Consider the following 19823-nt stretch of genomic DNA (forward strand, 5'->3'; position numbering starts at 1 on the left):
TCTTGTTGTCAGCTTGAAGATCGGCTATTTTTTGCGTCTTTAGCGCGACACTGTTGTACAACGAAGTAGGGCATTCATTTACGAAAAACACATAAAACCTTGAAATATGGAGATACCAGGTTTCTGCCCGAGAGCGACGATGTGAACTTTTTTTTTACAAAATTCCATGGTATCTTGTGGTTTCTCCTTTTGTCTGGTGGATCCCATTTGATGCTGACATCACGACTGATAGAGAAAAACATACAACTAGCAAGTTGCGGTTAACACACCATGATAAGATACTGCATTGAGGCATGGCTGTGTAGACAGTCATCTAAAAGAAGACACCTAGAACATTATGTATGTGAATGTATAGTAAATATTTATGAATATCAAATATTATATATTGTCACTGTTGGGCAGGAACATGTCCAAAAAGGAAATGTTTCAGTAAATGGAAACAAGATTCTGTGTTTCAATGGATCCAATTGTTATTTAGTCACACGCTTTTATTAATACTCGTTTTTGGTTACATATTTATAAAACCCACAGACTGACTTAACCAATGGGCATCTCATTATAGCGTAATTTGTAAAAAGAAAAGAAAAGTAAAAATAAAAACATTAAATGTGGAGATATGTTTCTGACAAACAGCGACAATATTGCGTTTGTTTTGTCCAGAATGTGTGTTTAATTTCCAGTACTTTTAAATTGTACTCTGTATTTATGTTAATCTGTCCCACGCTTACAAATCATTTGACACATCTGATCTGAGTCATTAGATCAAATGTATTCAAAGTCGCTTGAACCATGCAATTCATATTTGGCACTTGTAACACATGCAACAAATCAGTCACATGGATGATTAAGAACATGGATATTTTCTTAACAGCTATAAGCCTCTGTATTTAAGGATAATCTCACAGGAATAACATGATTTACAATGAGTTTAAGTAATACCAACCACTCTTCATGGGCACTTTAGTAATACACTTGCTGGGTCGATTTCATTTAAAGGCCATCGTTTAAAGTTGTTGATTTGTGGCTAAATTAGTATTCAATATGTAAGTTATTTTAAAGAAAACCATTTATCTCAGATCCATTAATCCCCTTGGATCTGAAATGCTAATGCCTATTGCATACGTCAATGCACATATTCATAGCATTTAATCTTGAATAACAAATTGTAAGGATTACATCATTCTAAAACAAAATAGACAGGGTTTTACAAATACATCTAGATAGGGAAAGGAATCATTGTCTCTGTCTGCCTGTAAATCTATCAGTGGTGGTCAGTACTGTACATACAGTCCATTTTTGGAGGTTTATTTTTGCAAGCACATGACTTTCTCACTTGAGTATATACTTTGTCCACCACTGAAATCTGTCTATCTGTCTAACTGTCTGTCTGTCTGTCTGTCTGCGATAATCTACAGTACAACTAAACTAGAATAGAATTAAACTGTAGCAAGTAAATCACTTCCCTAATGTCTGTCCATAATGTTGATGTCGAAATCTATGCATGACTTTCCCTCATACACTTTGTTTTAATATTTCTTCTGGGCACATCACCAGGCTTGTGTCACCCCTTCCTTTGGAGATATAGAATAATTGCTGTTACGACGTTTTGGCCTGCTTTCATTTAAATTATGAATTACCATTGTCTAATAATCTATGGCATATACTGTACCTCTCAAAATTACAGCTGTCGTCAGAGTAAGCAGCACAACTCAAAGGTACTCCTGTTATAGTCTATAGTATAGTATGCACTTAGGGCCCCTTCTTCTGTCACTGAATGTACTGTATACGGGTGCAGTTCTACTGCACAGCAGTTATAAAATAAGCTTTTATCATAAATCAGTCATTTTTATACGACTCCATGTTTCTTCTGTGAGTTAAACCTGCTACTCTCTCCAATTTTCAAATTAATGAGCATAAAATAATGGGTTTTAAGTGTGCAAAAGGTACTTCATTTCAATATTGCAATGCCAGTGTGTCTAATTAATCACTGTTGCATGATGGGGCTCGGGACTGGTAATATGTCACATACTTCTGTGGCCTGGAAGTATTTTTAATTTTATGTGCCTTAAATCTGAGTGAACACACTCAATAATGTAATATATCACTTGCACTGTAGTGCCCTAGAATTTTGCTTGCCTAAGCTCTATCACACATCACAGACACTTTAAAACCCTTGGCTCTCGTGTCAGAGGAAGACAGTAAAGAGGAAAGGTGGGGGGGGGGGGGGGGGGGGGGGCGGGTGAGGGAGCCTGCACTCAGTTCATATTTGAATCTTCCAAATCCCTAAGCCTTTAACATGTTTCAGGTATTCTCAGCACATCAGAAGTATGCTGATTAAAGCTGTATAAGTGGACTCTATCACTGGCAGCTTCTTTACATCAACCGTTCTGAGTTATCTTTATGTATCATTTACTGTGTGTGTGTGTGTGTGTGTGTGTGTGTGTGTGTGTGTGTGTGTGTGTGTGTGTGTGTGTGTGTGTGTGTGTGTGTGTGTGTGTGTGTGTGTGTGTGTGTGTGTGTGTGTGTGTGTGTGTGTGTGTGTGTGTGTGTGTGTGTGTGTGTGTGTGTGTGTCTGTCTAATATCTATGACAGCCCTATTTGATGATCAGACCTCTATATCATATACATGTGCTATAATTGATCCTACTGTATATGAAAAGATAGTTGGTATATTTTGTTTTCAAATGCACTTTTCATTTCTTTGAAGTGCTTCGCTGCCTCAGCCTTAGCAGTGTTGGTTACCCCACTTGGGCACTCTGGGTAATAGCCTTTGCGTCAGTGTTCCAGAGCGGCATGCATTCAAATGAAATATCAACTTGTCGCTCCGCCAGGGAAGACGATGGCTGACTCTGCTGTGCCTGCCAGAATTCAGTCTTAGAGGATTTCGAGACAGGTTGCTTTGAAATAACCTTAGTTAGTAAAGTTGATGCTATTGTGAAGGAATGCCAGTGATTGTTGTACTTTTGAAAGTGCTTTTTGGCTCTGGGCACTCTATGTGCGAAACGACAACAGCCTAACATGATAATATATAAATAAATAAAAATAACAATGAATACATTTAAGTACAGTACACTAAAGTCATTTCAGTGTTTTTCCCGTACAGTAGGAGATGATGGAAAACAGAAAAAAACAAGTTTAATGGACATTTGATGTTTTTTGCAAGCCTAGCGGTTTCCCAACAATTAACATTTGTTATCTGCTTCTTTTCAGAGTGTATGTGGACAAATAAACCCCAGAGCGTTTACATAATTATGCCTTCTGCACTAATCACAATTGGAATTGAACTACAACATGCACCTGGGATGTGATACATTCATACATAGAGTTTTTTGTCATTACTGTGTATTTAATTTAATGTATTTAAAATGCATGTGTGTATGTGGGTGCACAGAAGGTGAATACACACAGTTAGCCTCATAGCATAATTAGGTAGGCAATATGGCACAATGATGCAGCAGTGTTAGGAGAGTTGAGCTAGGCAAAAATGTCAATTTGACCTAAAAGTGACTTAGGCAATTATGCTACAGTAGTTGGTCAGTGACTTTGACCAGTTTCACTTTCAAAACCTTTGCATTATGCATGTCACACAAACAGAATGCGGCACACAACACCAATGGTTTGGATTATGTGGATTGTGGAGGTTAAATGGTGGATTTGTGGAAAGGACTCTATGTGAAAAAAACTTGTTATGTCAACAAAACGCATCGCATTCTGTTTGTGTGACATGCATTATGCAAAGGTTTTGAAAGTGAAACTGGTCAAAGTCACCGGCCACCAACTGCACGAGGCTAATGACATGTGTCTGTCTATGCTGTACGTGTGCATGAATCCCCGTGTTTGTGTGAACATGTTTGGATGATAAGTAGTTGGTTGTCTTTCTCGTGTTTGTTCCTATCCCATTAGACATCCTAAAGAGACAGATTGTATCCTAACGATTGGTTTAACTCCATTCGTCTTTGAAGTGCTGTTGATACATCACTGCCAAAGACACATGTCTGGAGACCATTAAGCCACCTCGGCAGTGAGGTCTGTTGGAGGTCCCCAAAGGGTCTGATGCATGATATAGGAGAGAATTGAGTACGGCCCGTGCAGCCTGCCACGTCTAACGACCAGTAATGAACGGGTGATCAATCTGAAACACAATCCGATGCCTCCCTTCACTGTAGTCCATAAAGGCCCCCCCAGGACTCTGATATAGATACGACAAATAGGTTTTCATCGCTCTGGGTCTGCAGAGATCTATGCCGACACTATGCACACTAATTAAAGTGGCTGGCTGTCCTGCGGAGACCTCAATGAGGCAGTAGCAGAGTGTTGAGATTTTCATTCATATCGCTATTTAGCCAGGGGCTTTTTTTTTACGCTGAAATATGCCTGAATCACTGTTGAAAAATCCGCCCTCCTTTTTTCATTTTCTTTTTCTTTTTTCAAAGGATTGTGTATGAACAGACGTCACGGAATGTGGCTTAAGTGACCTCAGCGGTTGAGGGCTCTCTGGAGTCTCGCTGAGGGCCGCCCTAACTGCTCCAATGGGATTACCATTTAGGTGAAACTGATGACTCTGTAGATTGCGGAGGATGTCGGCCATCTAACATGGCGTTCCCCTAATGGAGGTGATGGGAGTGGATGTGCATACTGTATCACTATGAAGATTTAAGCCTTAAAACCACAGGAACCCTAGCAGTCCCTTTTCTGGGTATGTCATAATAGGCTTAACGTTTGGTGAAAATAGCTGATCTGTAAGCGCACAACACCTTGCATTTTAACATGTTGTGAGCTTGTAGATCAGCTATTGTCAGCAAGGTATTTGGTCTAGAGCAGTCCTCAAACCTTTTAATTCGGGAGCGTACAAATGGAACCGAATGGACCCTTACGCTCTCAGAGTTACATACTGTACCTTTACGGGTCCATAAGGAACCCTCTCAAGGAACCCTGAGGGTCCCTGGACCCCACTTTAAGAACCATTGGTGTATATATATATATATATAGTGGCATTTGCCGTGGTGTAAAGTTAAATGGATGCAAGTATGGCAGTATTTTTATGAGTCAAGTACTTTAACTTTAACCGTATTTATAAAAATGACTATTGAATCCAGTAATTGATGAGCTTTGAACAAGTATAGTGGGTCATGGAAGCATACAGATAGGGATTGTAGGCCTTCAGATTTGTATCATCAAGAAATAATGCCTACTGCCACCCAGTGTACTGGATTAATATTTACCTACAGTGGCTAGGAGTGCGCCCAAATCCATAAGTTATTCAGGAACATTCGGGAATTTGTAATGAATAATGAGCCAGATTTACTAGGATCAGAAACGCTATGCAAATTGCAAGCTGGTGTTTTGCAGTAATCTGAAAGTCATGAAAAAGACTTCCAAAACTGTTGAATTGACAATGACTTTAACTATTTGAAGGCATAAAAAGGTAGCTGAATTATGTTGATTCTGGACTGTCACTAACTAACTGCTTGCCATTTTAGCTACTTGATAACAAGGTATGTTATGTTACGTTAATTGCTGCCTAGACTTGGAATTGGCTGATGAGATGAAGTTGAATTATCTTAAACCTAGTTTCTGAGACCATCAGAAGTTCAACCTATGGAAATTCAGTGTAGTCATACTTTGTCATAGATGTCATTGGAAAGGTCTTGATCCAGAGTAACAATCAGAAGAATAAAGAGTGGTTAAGCTGTGGTGACAGATTGATATTTTAACCATGAACCAGGCCCAGAACAAGTCTTATTAAAGAACCATACTGGTGGCCTACATGTTTAGCCCACTGTCTATGCCTTGCAGTTGGTCTTTCATAGACAAATGACCATATCCGCCTACCAATATGGCTGGTGACATCTAAATTCAATGTACTAGATCTGGGTGTAAACAATTCAGAGATTAAAAAAAAAAGTGCAGTAGGCGTAGGTCTCATGTTCTTGCAACTACATTGAATTTAGATGTTAATTTGGAGGTAAGTTCTGTAATATTTTAATCAAACTCTAAAGTTAAAGCCATTATGGTAGAAGCTGTTAATAGACTATCTACTGATGCGGGCATGGTCCTCTAATGAGCAACTGAAGGATCTACTCTAGATAGATGGGGCAAGATGTTCTAGAAAGCTTTTGAGCTCTACCACCATCGTTTTGTCTAACTTAGTCTTTACTGTGTAACGTTTTCAAGTAAACAAAAGTTATTTTTGATATAATCTTTCAATGGTATATTTTTCACAATAACCATTCCATTCCACATGAATGTTCTTTTTTTGGCAACCTCTCTGTTTGCCCCCGACACTCGTGCCAAAAGGACATAGACAATGACATATAAAAAAAATTGTTTACTACATCAAAGCTATTTCCTTTTTTTTAACCTATGCTATCTCAGTGATTTATAAAGGAAGTCAAACAGAGTGTCTGCTCACACTGCTCCGAAACCAATCAGGCAACAAAAACAATAAAAAAATAAACAACCACCAAAAAACATATGCTCCACATAATGAAAGCAGGTGTTCAGAGTGTGTGTTCATCTATGCGTGTGCAAGCGTGTGTGTGCGTGCACGTTTGTGTATGTGGGTGTGTGATCTTTCTCTCCATGGAAACTAGTTTCTGCCACTGCATATCCGAATATCCTGGATTGAGTATCTATAGGCTGGACCACGATCTTTCTCACAAGATGTGATTGTTCACTCCAGCACAACCTTTTCCCTTTTTTCTATGGAAAGACGGTTTCTCTGTGCCCAGAAAATGTATTTTCCTACACTGAAGTGAAGGTTGACATGTCATTCACAAGCTTGCATGTCTGTATTCCCCTGCAGCAGACAAGTTGCAGACATCAGCCCAAGGATCGGTCCTGTAGGTGACGACGATATAGAAGTGCTTCTGTCGGCTACACCAAAAATGTTAAATGAGGAACAGTTTAAAACATATTTTTTTATTTGAAATTAGCAGATCTACGGGCTCACAACACGCTACGACGTGCTGTTGAGCTTGTAGATCTGATATTTTTCACAAATCTTGACAAATCAGTTACGGTGGTCTCTGGCATGCGATCCTTTCAGATGGGGGTCCGGGGCCAAACACATTAACAATTTGGGGGTCCTTGACATGAAACTGTCTGAGAACCACTGGGCTACACATAGAGGTCCGTGTGGACACACAAATCAAATATTTTCAGAGTAAATTAAATAATTAATAGGAAAATTAAGGATTACAGGAACAAGAGATAAGCATAGTAAATTCCAGGTTATATAACATGGAGCCCCACGGTTTAATTTCAGTCTCTCTGATTGGACGTGTGTGTGTGTGTGTGTGTGTGTGTGTGTGTGTGTGTGTGTGTGTGTGTGTGTGTGTGTGTGTGTGTGTGTGTGTGTGTGTGTGTGTGTGTGTGTGTGTGTGTGTGTGTGTGTGTGTGTGTGTGTGTGTGTGTGTGTGTGCCCTGCGTGGGACTGTTTTCTTAATCCCGCCCACTCTCGCTGCATGGATTTCGGACCATTACAGCCTGTTTTCAACTTGTTTCGCCCACAGTTTGTTTTCCACCGCGCTCTCCTGCCCTCAGCACAGTTTAAGTATACTGCCTGCTCCCGCAATATTTACTTTGCTTCTCAGTCTACCTACAGTATGTGAAAAGGCCGGTGTGTGAACTTCCCTTCCTGCTGTTATTCGCTGAGCACTTTCCAATCAGCAATGGTGTGCCTACGTAACAGGTGACATCAAAAATCAGGCTCAAATGGAAGACTGCAAGACTGAGAAGCGAAGTGAAAAAAAAACGCTTAATGAGCGCCTGAGAGAAAGGGAGCAGGATTTGACCATTTCAGCACCACAGAGGCATGGACAGAGACACAGTGGACTGGGTTAAAGCCTAGTTTATGCTTCGTCACACAACAGTGTCGCGCGAACACCATGGTGCGATGTAGCATAAATTAGGTCTAACTATTAACACTGCTGAGCAGCGTTAATAGGTCGATGCCTATTTAGATTACCTATTTAGGTAACATTACGTTCTGCTCCCGAGACTGTCACTAATTGACAAATGTAATGGACCCGTAAGGGTCCCTTTGGTTCCATTTGTACACTTGCGCCGGCAGCCCATACTGCTCAAACTGCCCAGTGAGAAACTTGTAGGTGTAGGGAGCTACTTATTTTGGAAGGGAGCTTTTAGTGTAGCTCAGTTACATTGTTTTACACAAATCCTTGGTGTCTAGTACTGATACAAGAGGTTGTGATGTCATGACAGGTAGTGTCACAGAGGGGAGATGCATTCCCTCCTGGTGGCAGCAACACGGACTACAAAAGTCTACAAAACCCATAGTCAGCATCAGCAAGGCATTCAGGACAATGGTTGCTTCCCAGCTAAACTATAAGCTGATTGCCCTAGTGAGGGAGCTGAAATGGAAGGGAAACAGTGTAGGAAGAGAGGATACATGACTGGGGCCAACAGAGGAACAGGGATTTCATTGTGTTGCCTATAAGACCGCAAACTAGAATTTTGATTTAAATACCTCTTTTAGTTTTGTTTAGCTTCCGTCTGCAAGAATTAAGTTGACCGGTGAAGATTGAATACACTTTATTTAAGTTGGAAAAGCAACACTTCACTGTTTCCATTATCTGCACCCGTACACCTCAAAAGCTCCTAGAGAAAATCTCCTTACCTTTTAAGACATCCCAAGGTTTAATCAGAGAGTCTTGTTTCCAGGTGTGAAAAGGTTTGTACAAATATGGAGGCCATACGAATTGATAAAGCAGCACTATGCAATGAGCTGAGAATAAGAATGGGTTGAATGTTTTGGAATATTTTAAAACCTCCATTCCAAACTGTTTTTGTTAAGTCAGAGCAGTCCTGTTAGTCAACGCATATGACAATTAATATTGTCATTTTGGACAGACTGATTTGTCTCTTACATACAGTCTGCAGTACTTGGATCAATTCTGGCTCAAAGGTCAACACTCACCTGGAATTATGTGTTGCTATTTTAGTCAAAATGAAATGTCACTATTTTTCTCTTGCTGCGGCAAGTGAAAAATACTTCTGTTATTGCCTGTCTGCTTTTTTTTTTGTAATGAGTAATGTGCTGTAGTGTATATTACGTTTTTTTTTTCATAGTAACAACATTCACTGCTTATGAATTCATTTCGCACACAATAATAGGTTAGTTTAATGTCTAAGGATAAGCTCAAGGCACAACAATCCCTGTCCCTTGCAGATATTTTTTCATCTAACTTTCCTTATATAATCTGTCATAACATTTTCTCTCATGATTAAAATTCCAAGCACAGTGAGAGTGCATCACAAGTTAATATTTGGAATCTCAGTGTAGCTTGCTAAGCAAACAACTTGTTGACGGTTCTGGGCAGTCTGCAGTGAGTGAGGATGACCAGAGAGGAGGCGCAGAGGCAAGCTGTGTCTGAATAGTCTCTCTCTCAGATTAATGATGGCTCTTGCATTGGCTTTGCACTTGAGTATAACTACTCCCTTTATTTCCCCGCCTGAGGTTGGCACGAGAGGAAAGCCATGGGGTCACCAAAGTCAGTAGAGACCATCATCTGTGGAGCCTGAAGCTGCACAGAAAACCACATGGCAATCCAGTAGTCTTGTTTTAAAATGTGTGCATGAGGAAATGTTGACCTACGGCATTAGAGGAAAGCCCATGGGCACCCACGGTTTTGGTTATGTCTCCAAAATCAGGAGGGTTCATTCTCTGAACCCAGAAAATGTCATGGCAATCCAGCTAGTAATCAGTGTAATGTCAAATGTGTGCGCTGTATGCTGCAGCAGGGGGCACCAACATTAAGAAGGTTGCTGTACACTTACACCAATTCAAACAAATTATAGCTATTAGTATTGGGTAGCACGGTAGAGTAGGGCAATCAATATACAGTATGCGGCGAACCTAGTCACCTGCTGTCTATTCTGCTGTCTCTGGATCCGGATTTTTTTTGTGTGTGTGTATATATACTGTATATATACAGTATATATATATATATATATATATATATATATATATATATATATATATATATATATATATATATATATATATATATATATATATATATATATATACGCGCACGCACGCGCACGCGCACACACACACACACACACACACACACACACACACACACACACACACACACACACACACACACACACACACACACACACACACACACACACACACACACACACACACACACACACACACACACACACACACACACACACACAGTACTGTATCTGTCTCTCTCAATCTCACACTGTCTGTCTCTCTCTCTCTGTGTCTACAGGTCCATTGCTGTGTGATGGACAACTGGCGCTCATCCTCTTCCCCCTCCTTCTTCTGTTGCAACCTCCACTGTTGTTCAGCTTTGGTGAGCGCACCTGTCCTAACAACTGTCGCTGCGAGGGGAAGATTGTCCACTGTGAGTCAGCCGGCTTTTTAGATGTCCCCGAGAACATCTCTGTGGGTTGCCAGGGCCTTTCACTGCGCTACAATGACCTGCACACCTTGCTTCCCTATCAGTTTGCTCATCTCAACCAGCTGCTTTGGATATACCTGGACCACAACCAGATCTCTGCCCTGGACAGCCGAGCTTTCCAGGGTGTCCGCAGGTTAAAAGAGTTAATCCTGAGCTCCAACAAGATCACATCGCTGCACAATGCAACGTTCCATGGGATTCCCAATCTTCGCAGTCTAGACTTGTCATATAACAAACTGGAGATGCTGCAGCCTGGTCAGTTCCATGGTCTACGAAAGCTGCAAAATCTGCACCTTCGCTCAAATGGCCTCACCAACATCCCCATTCGAGCATTCCTAGAGTGTCGCAGTTTGGAGTTTCTTGATCTGGGCTACAACCGAATCAAGGCTCTGACTCGCACCACCTTCTTGGGGCTGCAGAAGCTGATGGAGCTGCATCTGGAGCACAACCAGTTCTCCCGGATCAACTTCTTTCTGTTCCCACGCTTAGCCAACCTGAGGTCACTCTACCTGCAGTGGAATCGCATCAGAGCGGTCAATCAAGGTCTTCCATGGACCTGGTACACCCTGCAAAAGTTGGACCTCTCTGGAAATGAAATTCAGACCCTGGATCCAGCTGTTTTCCACTGCCTGCCCAATCTGCAGATACTCAACCTGGAATCGAACAAATTATCCAATGTGTCTCAGGAGGCTGTGTCAGCCTGGATCTCACTGACCTCCATCAGCTTGGCCGGGAACATGTGGGACTGTGGAACAGGCATATGCCCTCTTGTGGCCTGGTTGAGGAATTTCCGGGGAACTAAAGACACTACTATGATCTGCAGCAGCCCGAAGCATCTGCAGGGGGAGAAAATCATGGAGGCCACAAGGAACCATGGCATTTGTGAGGAGAATGACTATTTTCAGACTGAAACACCCTCACCGACCTCGGACCTAGTCTCTGAAACGACCCCAGACCCAACGTTTACCCCTACTAGCCAACCACCACCCTTGCCCCCGCCCACAACCTTTGGACCTCATATCTCCCCGGGCAGACCTCGACCCCTCCCCCACCCAAACGTCCCCAACCACGTGAGCCTAGACCCAAAAGACACTGCTCCTCGCACGCGGCCCACACTAAACAGTCTGCTAATCACGCCGCCCCCGGAGATAGAGCACATGACTCTGCACAAGGTTGTGGTGGGCAGCGTGGCGCTCTTCTTAACTACGTCTCTCATCCTGACCATTATCTATGTGTTGTGGCGGCGCTACCCAGGCGCGGCCAGGCTTCTGCAGCAGCGGTCCATGGTGGGACGCAAGCGGCGGAAAAAGAGCCCGGAGCCAGAGCAGAACTTGAGCTCCCAGCTGCAAGAGTATTACATGAGCTACAACCCCGCTGCCACCCCGGAGGCACTGGAGGTACTGGGCAACGGCACTGGTTCCTGCACTTGCACAATCTCTGGCTCCAGGGAGTGTGAGGTATGACGCATCGCATCAAGCTAAAACAAACAAAACAGAGAGATTCCCCCCCACAAAAATCTAAACACAAAGGCTCAACAGAGAGGTAAATCCTTCATCAGATATGCACTGTAGAGAAACAGATGCCTTTGAATGAGAGATAAGCACCCCTGTCTCTTGGTTCATAACACGCTTGACTTCAAATCTTCAAAGTTTCCAGTTATTTGGGACTTTTGAATTAAACCGCAGATTGGAAAATAGAAATGATGGTGTGAACCAGGGGACAGTGGTCCAATGCTTAGCTTCAGAGCACAGCATTATTACACTCAGTAATTTCTCACAATTTGTCAGTAGTCACTTGAATATGGATATCCAATTTACAACAGTAATTAAGCAATGAATGAGTTTTTGCATCACATTATTTATCACATCTTTTTTATCTATTGTTTGTTTTTCATCACAAATTCTATCATTTTAAAGGCACACTTTACACCTGATGAAAAGCTTGCCTCAAAAAAACCTTAACAGTTTCAGTGTACAGCATCTCTTATACAACTGTCTACACGTACAGGACCATGGCATGCCTCACAGAATGTTTTAAGATATTATCAGACATGGCATTTTAGGTACATTATGTTGGAATTAATAATGTTTTTAAATGCATATACAGTAATACAAAGTGTGTGTGTGTGTGTGTGTGTGTGTGTGTGTGTGTGTGTGTGTGTGTGTGTGTGTGTGTGTGTGTGTGTGTATGTGTGTGTGTGTGTGTGTGTGTGTGTGTGCGCACGCACACGTGTGAGAGAACACGGAGAATTGCCCTGTTGGTGGCCTCTCAGATAGTTTTTTCATGCCATGAGCACCTTTTAAGTCTATGTCCATGCCTGTCTCTATCGATCAATCACATGGGTAGAGTACTTCTTGGTGTTGTAGCATAGTACAACATCAATCATTGCAAAAATCACAGCAGGAATTGATCAAGCAGTATTGATTAGCCACAGTTGGATACCAAATTACACAGTGCAAGAAGCTGCTTGGCAGCTCATTAAAGCAACTAATAGAAAAATATCAGAGGCACACATCAACATGGTCACTCTGTGCAAGGTTGAATGCCCATTATTGGCTTCTATGGTTGGCTGAGTTTTACTATCTACATGGGCTTTCCGCCCACCATACCTCTGTAACTTACCGTCTGCCTTTTAGTGGTAATTCAGACCGCTGCTGATTTTTCTCCAGTACATTCTAATTGTTTAACTTGCGCTCTGTTGTACGCTGGTTTCGCTCACCGGTAATGGCTGATGTACAAGCTCACAAAGCACTGCATCCTCGGTGCATTGTGAGCTTATTTTACAACATTGTAGTATTATTCAGGCTTAAACGGTTTCGTTTCATCATAAATCTTTGGCCTGTGCTAGGCTTTAGTGTTGAAGCTTTTTGGGTGGGTGGCTAGGGGGGCAAAACAGTCAGTACTTTGGTTGTTAAGAGATTCGTGGTAATCTGTAAAGAGGCGAGGCAGTACAGGTACTGTAATCCCAAAGCTTATGGTTTATATACGGATCTCTTGACGATGATAAGGAGCATATTTATATCCTTCCTTACCAGGGTAATTACGATCACCTGCCTGAAAGTTCAGAATTGCAGGACGTTTGATCTCAGGATGCACGCTTCAGTGCATATGTAGCCCTTCAAATCAAAGGATGCACAACTTGAGTGAGCTGACTTAAAGAGATTATTCAAGGTGTGTGTGTGTGTGTGTGTGTGTGTGTGTGTGTGTGTGTGTGTGTGTGTGTGTGTGTGTGTGTGTGTGTGTGTGTGTGTGTGTGTGTGTGTGTGTGTGCGCCCGTGCGCGCATTTGTTATACTGTATGTTGTGAGGTGATCTATTTATAAGCTTAACTGGAGGGAATCAAATATCAGAGGAAACCCCTACTGAGATTGTGCAAATGATTAGTCTTAAGAAATAAATAAATACATAAAGCAAAGAAAAATGAACACCCCTTCCAATGGTGAAGAATTTCATCTCAAAATATTTTGTCATTTCTCCCCAATACCAGCTCTATTTTCAATCCACTCTTGTGATTTCCACCTCCCTCCACTGTGCATCACCAGCAAGTGAACCTAAGCGCCATTAGTTTTCATAACAAATCTGGCATTTATCTGAGCTGTGAATACCTGTGACACTGTAGGAAATATCCTGTCTAGTACCTCTCCCTGTGTGAGCTGTTGCTGGGACGGCAACAAAGCACCTATAGGCACCCAAGATGTTCATTAAAATTCTTCTTCTAGCTAAGCTCTTACATGGCAGAGAGCGTGACTAATGCTTTTGCACTCTATCAATGCTTTATGCCCTTAATCCTTTCAGATACAGAAACTAATTATTACCTGTAATATGATTTAAGTGCCGCAGCACTGAATTTGATATATGTTTTTGCATCCTCTCCTGACACACACACACACACACACACACACACACACACACACACACACACACACACACACACACACACACACACACACACACGTTTTAGTTCATTTTGTGAAGACACGATACAGTTACAGTTTTTTGATGCCTTTACGCTCCACCGGTGACAGCCATGGCCTGAGGCATTATGTTTCCAGATTGTCCGTCCATCTGCACGTCCGTATGTTCGTTTGTACGCCTGTCTGTCCATCCAACCATCCCAACATTGTGAACGCGATATCTCAGGAACGCCTTGAGGGAATTTAATGACATTTGACACAAACATCCACTTGGAGTCAAAGATGAATTGATTACAAGTAGGTGGTCAAAGGTTAAGGTCATTGTGTTCTCATGTCTGTTCCATATTATTTGTGTGGACGTGATATCCTTGAGGAACTGTCATGCCATTTGGCACAAATGTCCGCTTGGACTGATGATTGAAACGATTAGAAGTAGGTGGTCAAAGGTCACTTTGTGAGGTCAAAGGTCACTTTGACCTCACAAAACATGTTCATTAAATCCCTTCGAAGTCTTCTTTTACTGCTTATACTGTATGAGTCTGGGCAGGCACGGATGTAAAGGACAACACAATGTGGTATTTTTAGTTTGTAATGCCTAATATTTTCACATCTAGTTTTCGTTATTCCGTTAGCCTATATTAACACATCGGGTGCCAGCATTTTTTCATAACAACTTACGTTGGGTGCCAGCATTCTCCCCATTGACTGCGCTTTGCTGTTTAAAGCTTTAGACTCCATGACGAGCAAATCCACGTAAAAAAAAGCATCCATTCATGTTGACCCTGGCTACAGCCTGGAACCATAACATTTCACTCGACAGTTACAACGGGGGGGGGATCGCGCATCGCGCATGACCGGTTTTCACCACCGGAAACGGATTCGGAGATATAGGCGTTTTAAAGAAGGAAATAGACAGGAAGCGGATGGAAGCCATGTTTTTGTTTCCGGTGATCTATCTGGCCCTTCCTTCTCAAGATCACAATGGGTACTCCCAGAGCTGCTCTAGCCCCGCCCGTGCGGAGAAAAACTAAAAAAACAAAAAGACTGAAAACACGGTTCAGACCGTGAGCGGCAACAGAGCGCTACTATGTAAACACACGGTTCAGACCGTGATCGGCACCCGATGTGTTAAAGGTAGGGTAAGTGATTTTCTTTGGTTAAATAAGTGTTAAAGGGACTACACCATGAATTTAAAAAATAATAATAATATTTAATATCATATTGTTTATGTCCCTGAAACGTTTTTCAAAAGATTTAAGGAATACTCATTCCAACTAACTTCTCTCTGGCTTATAAAGCACTTTCACCTGCAATACCACATTGTCCTGTTTGGCATGGGGCGCTATTGAGCCAGTTTGTATGCATGTTATCTCCTGGTTCTGTGTGGAAAAAGTTAAGAAAAAAAAAAAGATTGGTTGGAACTGAAAAACGGGAGGGATTGTACCGTGACGTGACGTCACATCAGGGACCAAATTAGTTTGGCCTGTTTTGAGACCAATTTACAGAAAACCCCAGATTTGCTGTGAAAGCCTGAGTGTTCAAACTGGGGTATTTTTGGGGATAGATGAGAGGTAGGGGAGACCAAAAACACACAAAAAAGAAGAAAAAGTTAAAATTCATGGTGTAGTCCCTTTAAATAGCTCTATATTCTGATATAGCTCTATACTCTCATTGCTATAGAGTGTTTGTTCAGTAACAGGAGTCTCCATGTCTCTCCAGCTCTTTATTAAACAGAGAATTAATTTTCAGGTCGGGATACCAATTTCATCCAATCAGGATAGAGAACTCAGTCAGGATACAGATTAAACAAGTGAATTTGGAAGTGATGACACAAAGAAATGAGCAGACAAAATTGGACCTGGAACACTATAAAAATGAAGCTGATAAATGGGTACTCTCTCCTGATTGGCTGAAATTTTGTCACCTACCTGAAAATGCATTTTCTGTTTATTAAAGAGCTGGAGAGACGGGGAGACCCCTGTTACTGAGCAAACACGCTATCGCACTGGTTACTATCAGAATCAGAATATAGTGCTTTAACCTTTTAACAAAAAAAAACAACATTTTTTTTTAACCAAAAAATATCACTTACCCTACCTTTAAGTCAATGTAGAATATATATGTATTTCTTAAAATAAAATATAAGCGATGGTATATGTATGTGTGTGTATACTAGATTTTCAGCCCGCTGGCCGCTACGCGGCCTTCAAACCTAGTCCTATGTTGCACTGTCATATCTGTACTTCCGGGTTACACCATTGAACTCCACACCCCTCAGAGAGTGTGTGGGAGAAGTTTCAAAGTAATGGAAATCTACTATAAAAACTGGCAAATCAGGCAGCTCTCATGCACATCCTGGTGGAGGTGCTGGTAGGCAAGACAATGTATAAGAAGACAAAAAAACTCCCACTGCTTCTCTCATGAAGGGACCGCACACTCCTAAGACAATGGACAGGATTCATCTTTTATTTAGCATGACGCGTTTCGCCGTGTTGGCTTTGTCAGGTGCTATATGTTATAGCAAACAAACTGAACGTAAAGGAGAAGGATAATAGATAATAACCGTTTCATCTTGCATAAGGGGATTATCTACATTAGACTACAATCGCACAGTTTGTGTCTGTGGCTGCTTGCATAATATCTATATTTCTTTACAGTGATCAGTGTTATCTGGGTGCACTATAACAAAGTATGTGTAGTTTCATTATTCTATCATTTTTTCTATTTTAATGGCCATCATTTCTTACCCTTTTCTCCCCTACAAGGACATATTTTAACAAATGATTGGATTCATTTGAATATAGAAAGTGCACTAAGATTTTGTACTGTGTACAGTTTGTGTGTGTGTTTAGCACAACAGCATCTACATTAATTTACTTCTGACCATAGTCAAAGTATTTTCCTAACAAATTAACCTTGGCTGTCCCAACATGGCTGTTGGGCCAATAGCCCGAAAACAATAGAGCACCGAAGTCTGACGTAATTTACGCATCCTACCTGGGTCACTTTATTTGTCCCCATTCTGAATTCCCATAGACGTGTTTAATATCGCGTCATATAAGAACTGTGTTCCAAAAAGAAACAAATGATCCCGGCGGTTTGACTGGCTGATATTCCATACATTGTACATATTTCATTTACATCCACAGAACTCAATGCAGTTATCTCCATGGAATTTTTATTTATTGCACATGTGTACTTATCAAAGGATGAATTGCTGCGAGTGGTGGTCAGCTCTTGTCATAGCTTATTCCTTCGAAGGTTCTGGCAGAGACGGTGTATTTAGTCAAATATCTAAATTTTCCCATGAGATTCAACAGGAGATGTGACAGGATGACATTCACAGCAGAACTAAACATGCAAATTCCTTCAATGAGCACATACAGTATGTAATAAAAAAACACCAGGTGTAATTATAATTACCCCACATTGCACCAACCACAATGCACCTGTCAGAAGCATGATATTGATGATTTGAATGATATTTATTTGAATATTTTTGTGGTGTTGTGTAAATTGAAAAGACATCGTCCTGGTGATGTCTAGGTCATCCTAGACAACACTCTTATCAACAGTTTAATGGACCATTTTGTCTTCAGCGATGTTGAAAGGGGAACTGTCACCAAGCTCCGAAAATGTGAAATCAGCGTGTCTGTCTTGCTTTGCCAATTTTGTTGTGTTCATTTTCCGTGTTCATTTCTCTGTGGCATTGCTTGTGGAATCACTTGTATATTTTCTTTCCTTGTTAATTTGACTCAAACTAAGTATTTACAAAGAGCAGCAGTCCTGCTGTATCACAGAATGCAATTGGGGCAAAAAACATGTGTCCATCTCATGGCTATACCCTTGGGATGGCACACATGTCACACATGTGGAATCTACTCTATATCCACTTTCTGAACTTGATCACATTTGACCGTGGGGTCAGGCCTGTTCTCCAGTAACTAGGTTTTCTTTGGATATTGTCGTGGGCCATTACAATTGTATGCCTACAATCGTATTTGCTACATTAACCTCCAATTTAGAATGCTTTATTTATTACTATGAGAGCTAATTAAATCATTAACATTAGGGTTGTTGGAAAAAAACGATTCATCTAAGAATCGCGATTCTTATTATCAACGATTCAAAATTGATTCACAATTTCCAGTGAGTTTTTAACTATTTGGTTTTGGTGTTTGTGATATGATATGTAAGCTTACCATAATCACAGTAAACATTATCATGTCTTCAGTCATATTCAAGGGCTTTTTTAAAACTAACTCCTCCAGTCACTTTCAGTTCAGCACAGCTGAGGTGTGTGTCATTGTCCAGCTGACGCTCGTTGTCACTTGTTAATGTTAGTTGCATCGAGGCAATTATGTTGTGTTTCTGCATCAAACAGAACTACACCTAATCTAAGATTCCATCAAAACCAAGAATTTTTACACAACCCTCTCTGGTATTATATCATTTTTCATTTTGAATCGAAAAAATCGGAAAGAATCTGAATCGAATCGAGAATCGTTTTGATTTGGAAAAATATTTATTTTATCGAATCGTGACCCCAAGAATCGTTATCGAATTTTTCAAGTATTAGTTGAATAACAGAAGTGGCGGAGTCTGAGTAAATATGGTGAATACTAGATATTGCTTTGTGAAAGCTATTCTGTTCATCAACAAACAGGCTCGCAACCTTTCAAGATGATCTATAATTCTATTATTTAAGAGAGAGGAATATAGTTTATATACATTACTGATAAGACGTCATTGCTGTCAGGCTTGTATCTCCATATTTCAACTTTTTGAAAGTTTTGAAAGTGAATGTTTGTGTGGCTTTAAGACATATTTAACCAATGAAAAGTATTAACAAGAAAAAGTTACAGTTTTGTACATACAAGGTTTCCACCCGACAGTGACGTTATGCTTCTGTAATTAAGGTGAAGTTTGGGGTTCTTTTTTAAAGACTATAGGCTTTATGATAGTCATACCGCTGAGAAGGAACAATACTGCTGTCGAGACAGGATTTAAACAACTCAAGCAGGATTTTAATGAACTGATGATCTGATTTCAATACCTCATTGGCAATGTCGTCAATTCCAGTAGCTTTTCCAATGTTTAATCTATATACCGTCCTATGACAGTGTCGCACAATGAAAATACTACATCTGTAAGCTCACAAGGTGTTGTGAGCTTATAGGTCTACTATTTTTGTTGCGCAACACTGGTATGCAACACCGGTATGCAAATTATAAATAATGACATTTTTACTGCCTCCCAGTGCCGCCGTTATGCACATGCACACCACACACTGTGACACACATCATAGACTAATAATTGTCTCCGCCAGGCCGAAAGGCATGGCGAGAGAGTATGTTTTACCCCCTGTCCGTCCGTCCGTGTGTCCGTGTGTCCGTCCGTGTGTCCGTCCGTCATTCGATCTGTCTGTGTACAGCTAATCTCCGGCA

The 19823-nt window shown here is 41.1% G+C and overlaps 1 protein-coding gene across 1 annotated transcript in view; it reads left to right on the forward strand.

Moving 5' to 3' along the window:
* Positions 1–19823, forward strand: part of lrrtm4l1 (leucine rich repeat transmembrane neuronal 4 like 1) — a gene marked incomplete at both ends in the record, with an annotated part of 68617 nt that overhangs the window by 10384 nt on the left and 38410 nt on the right. The window contains one exon of the mRNA XM_084047181.1: positions 10272–11920. Coding sequence (XP_083903307.1) covers positions 10272–11920 — 1649 coding nt within the window. The remainder of the gene's footprint in view (positions 1–10271; positions 11921–19823) is intronic.

The sequence above is a fragment of the Gymnoscopelus microlampas genome (assembly GCF_963454915.1).
Source record: "Gymnoscopelus microlampas genome assembly, chromosome: 21".
In the NCBI taxonomy this organism is placed as follows: Eukaryota; Metazoa; Chordata; class Actinopteri; order Myctophiformes; family Myctophidae; genus Gymnoscopelus; species Gymnoscopelus microlampas.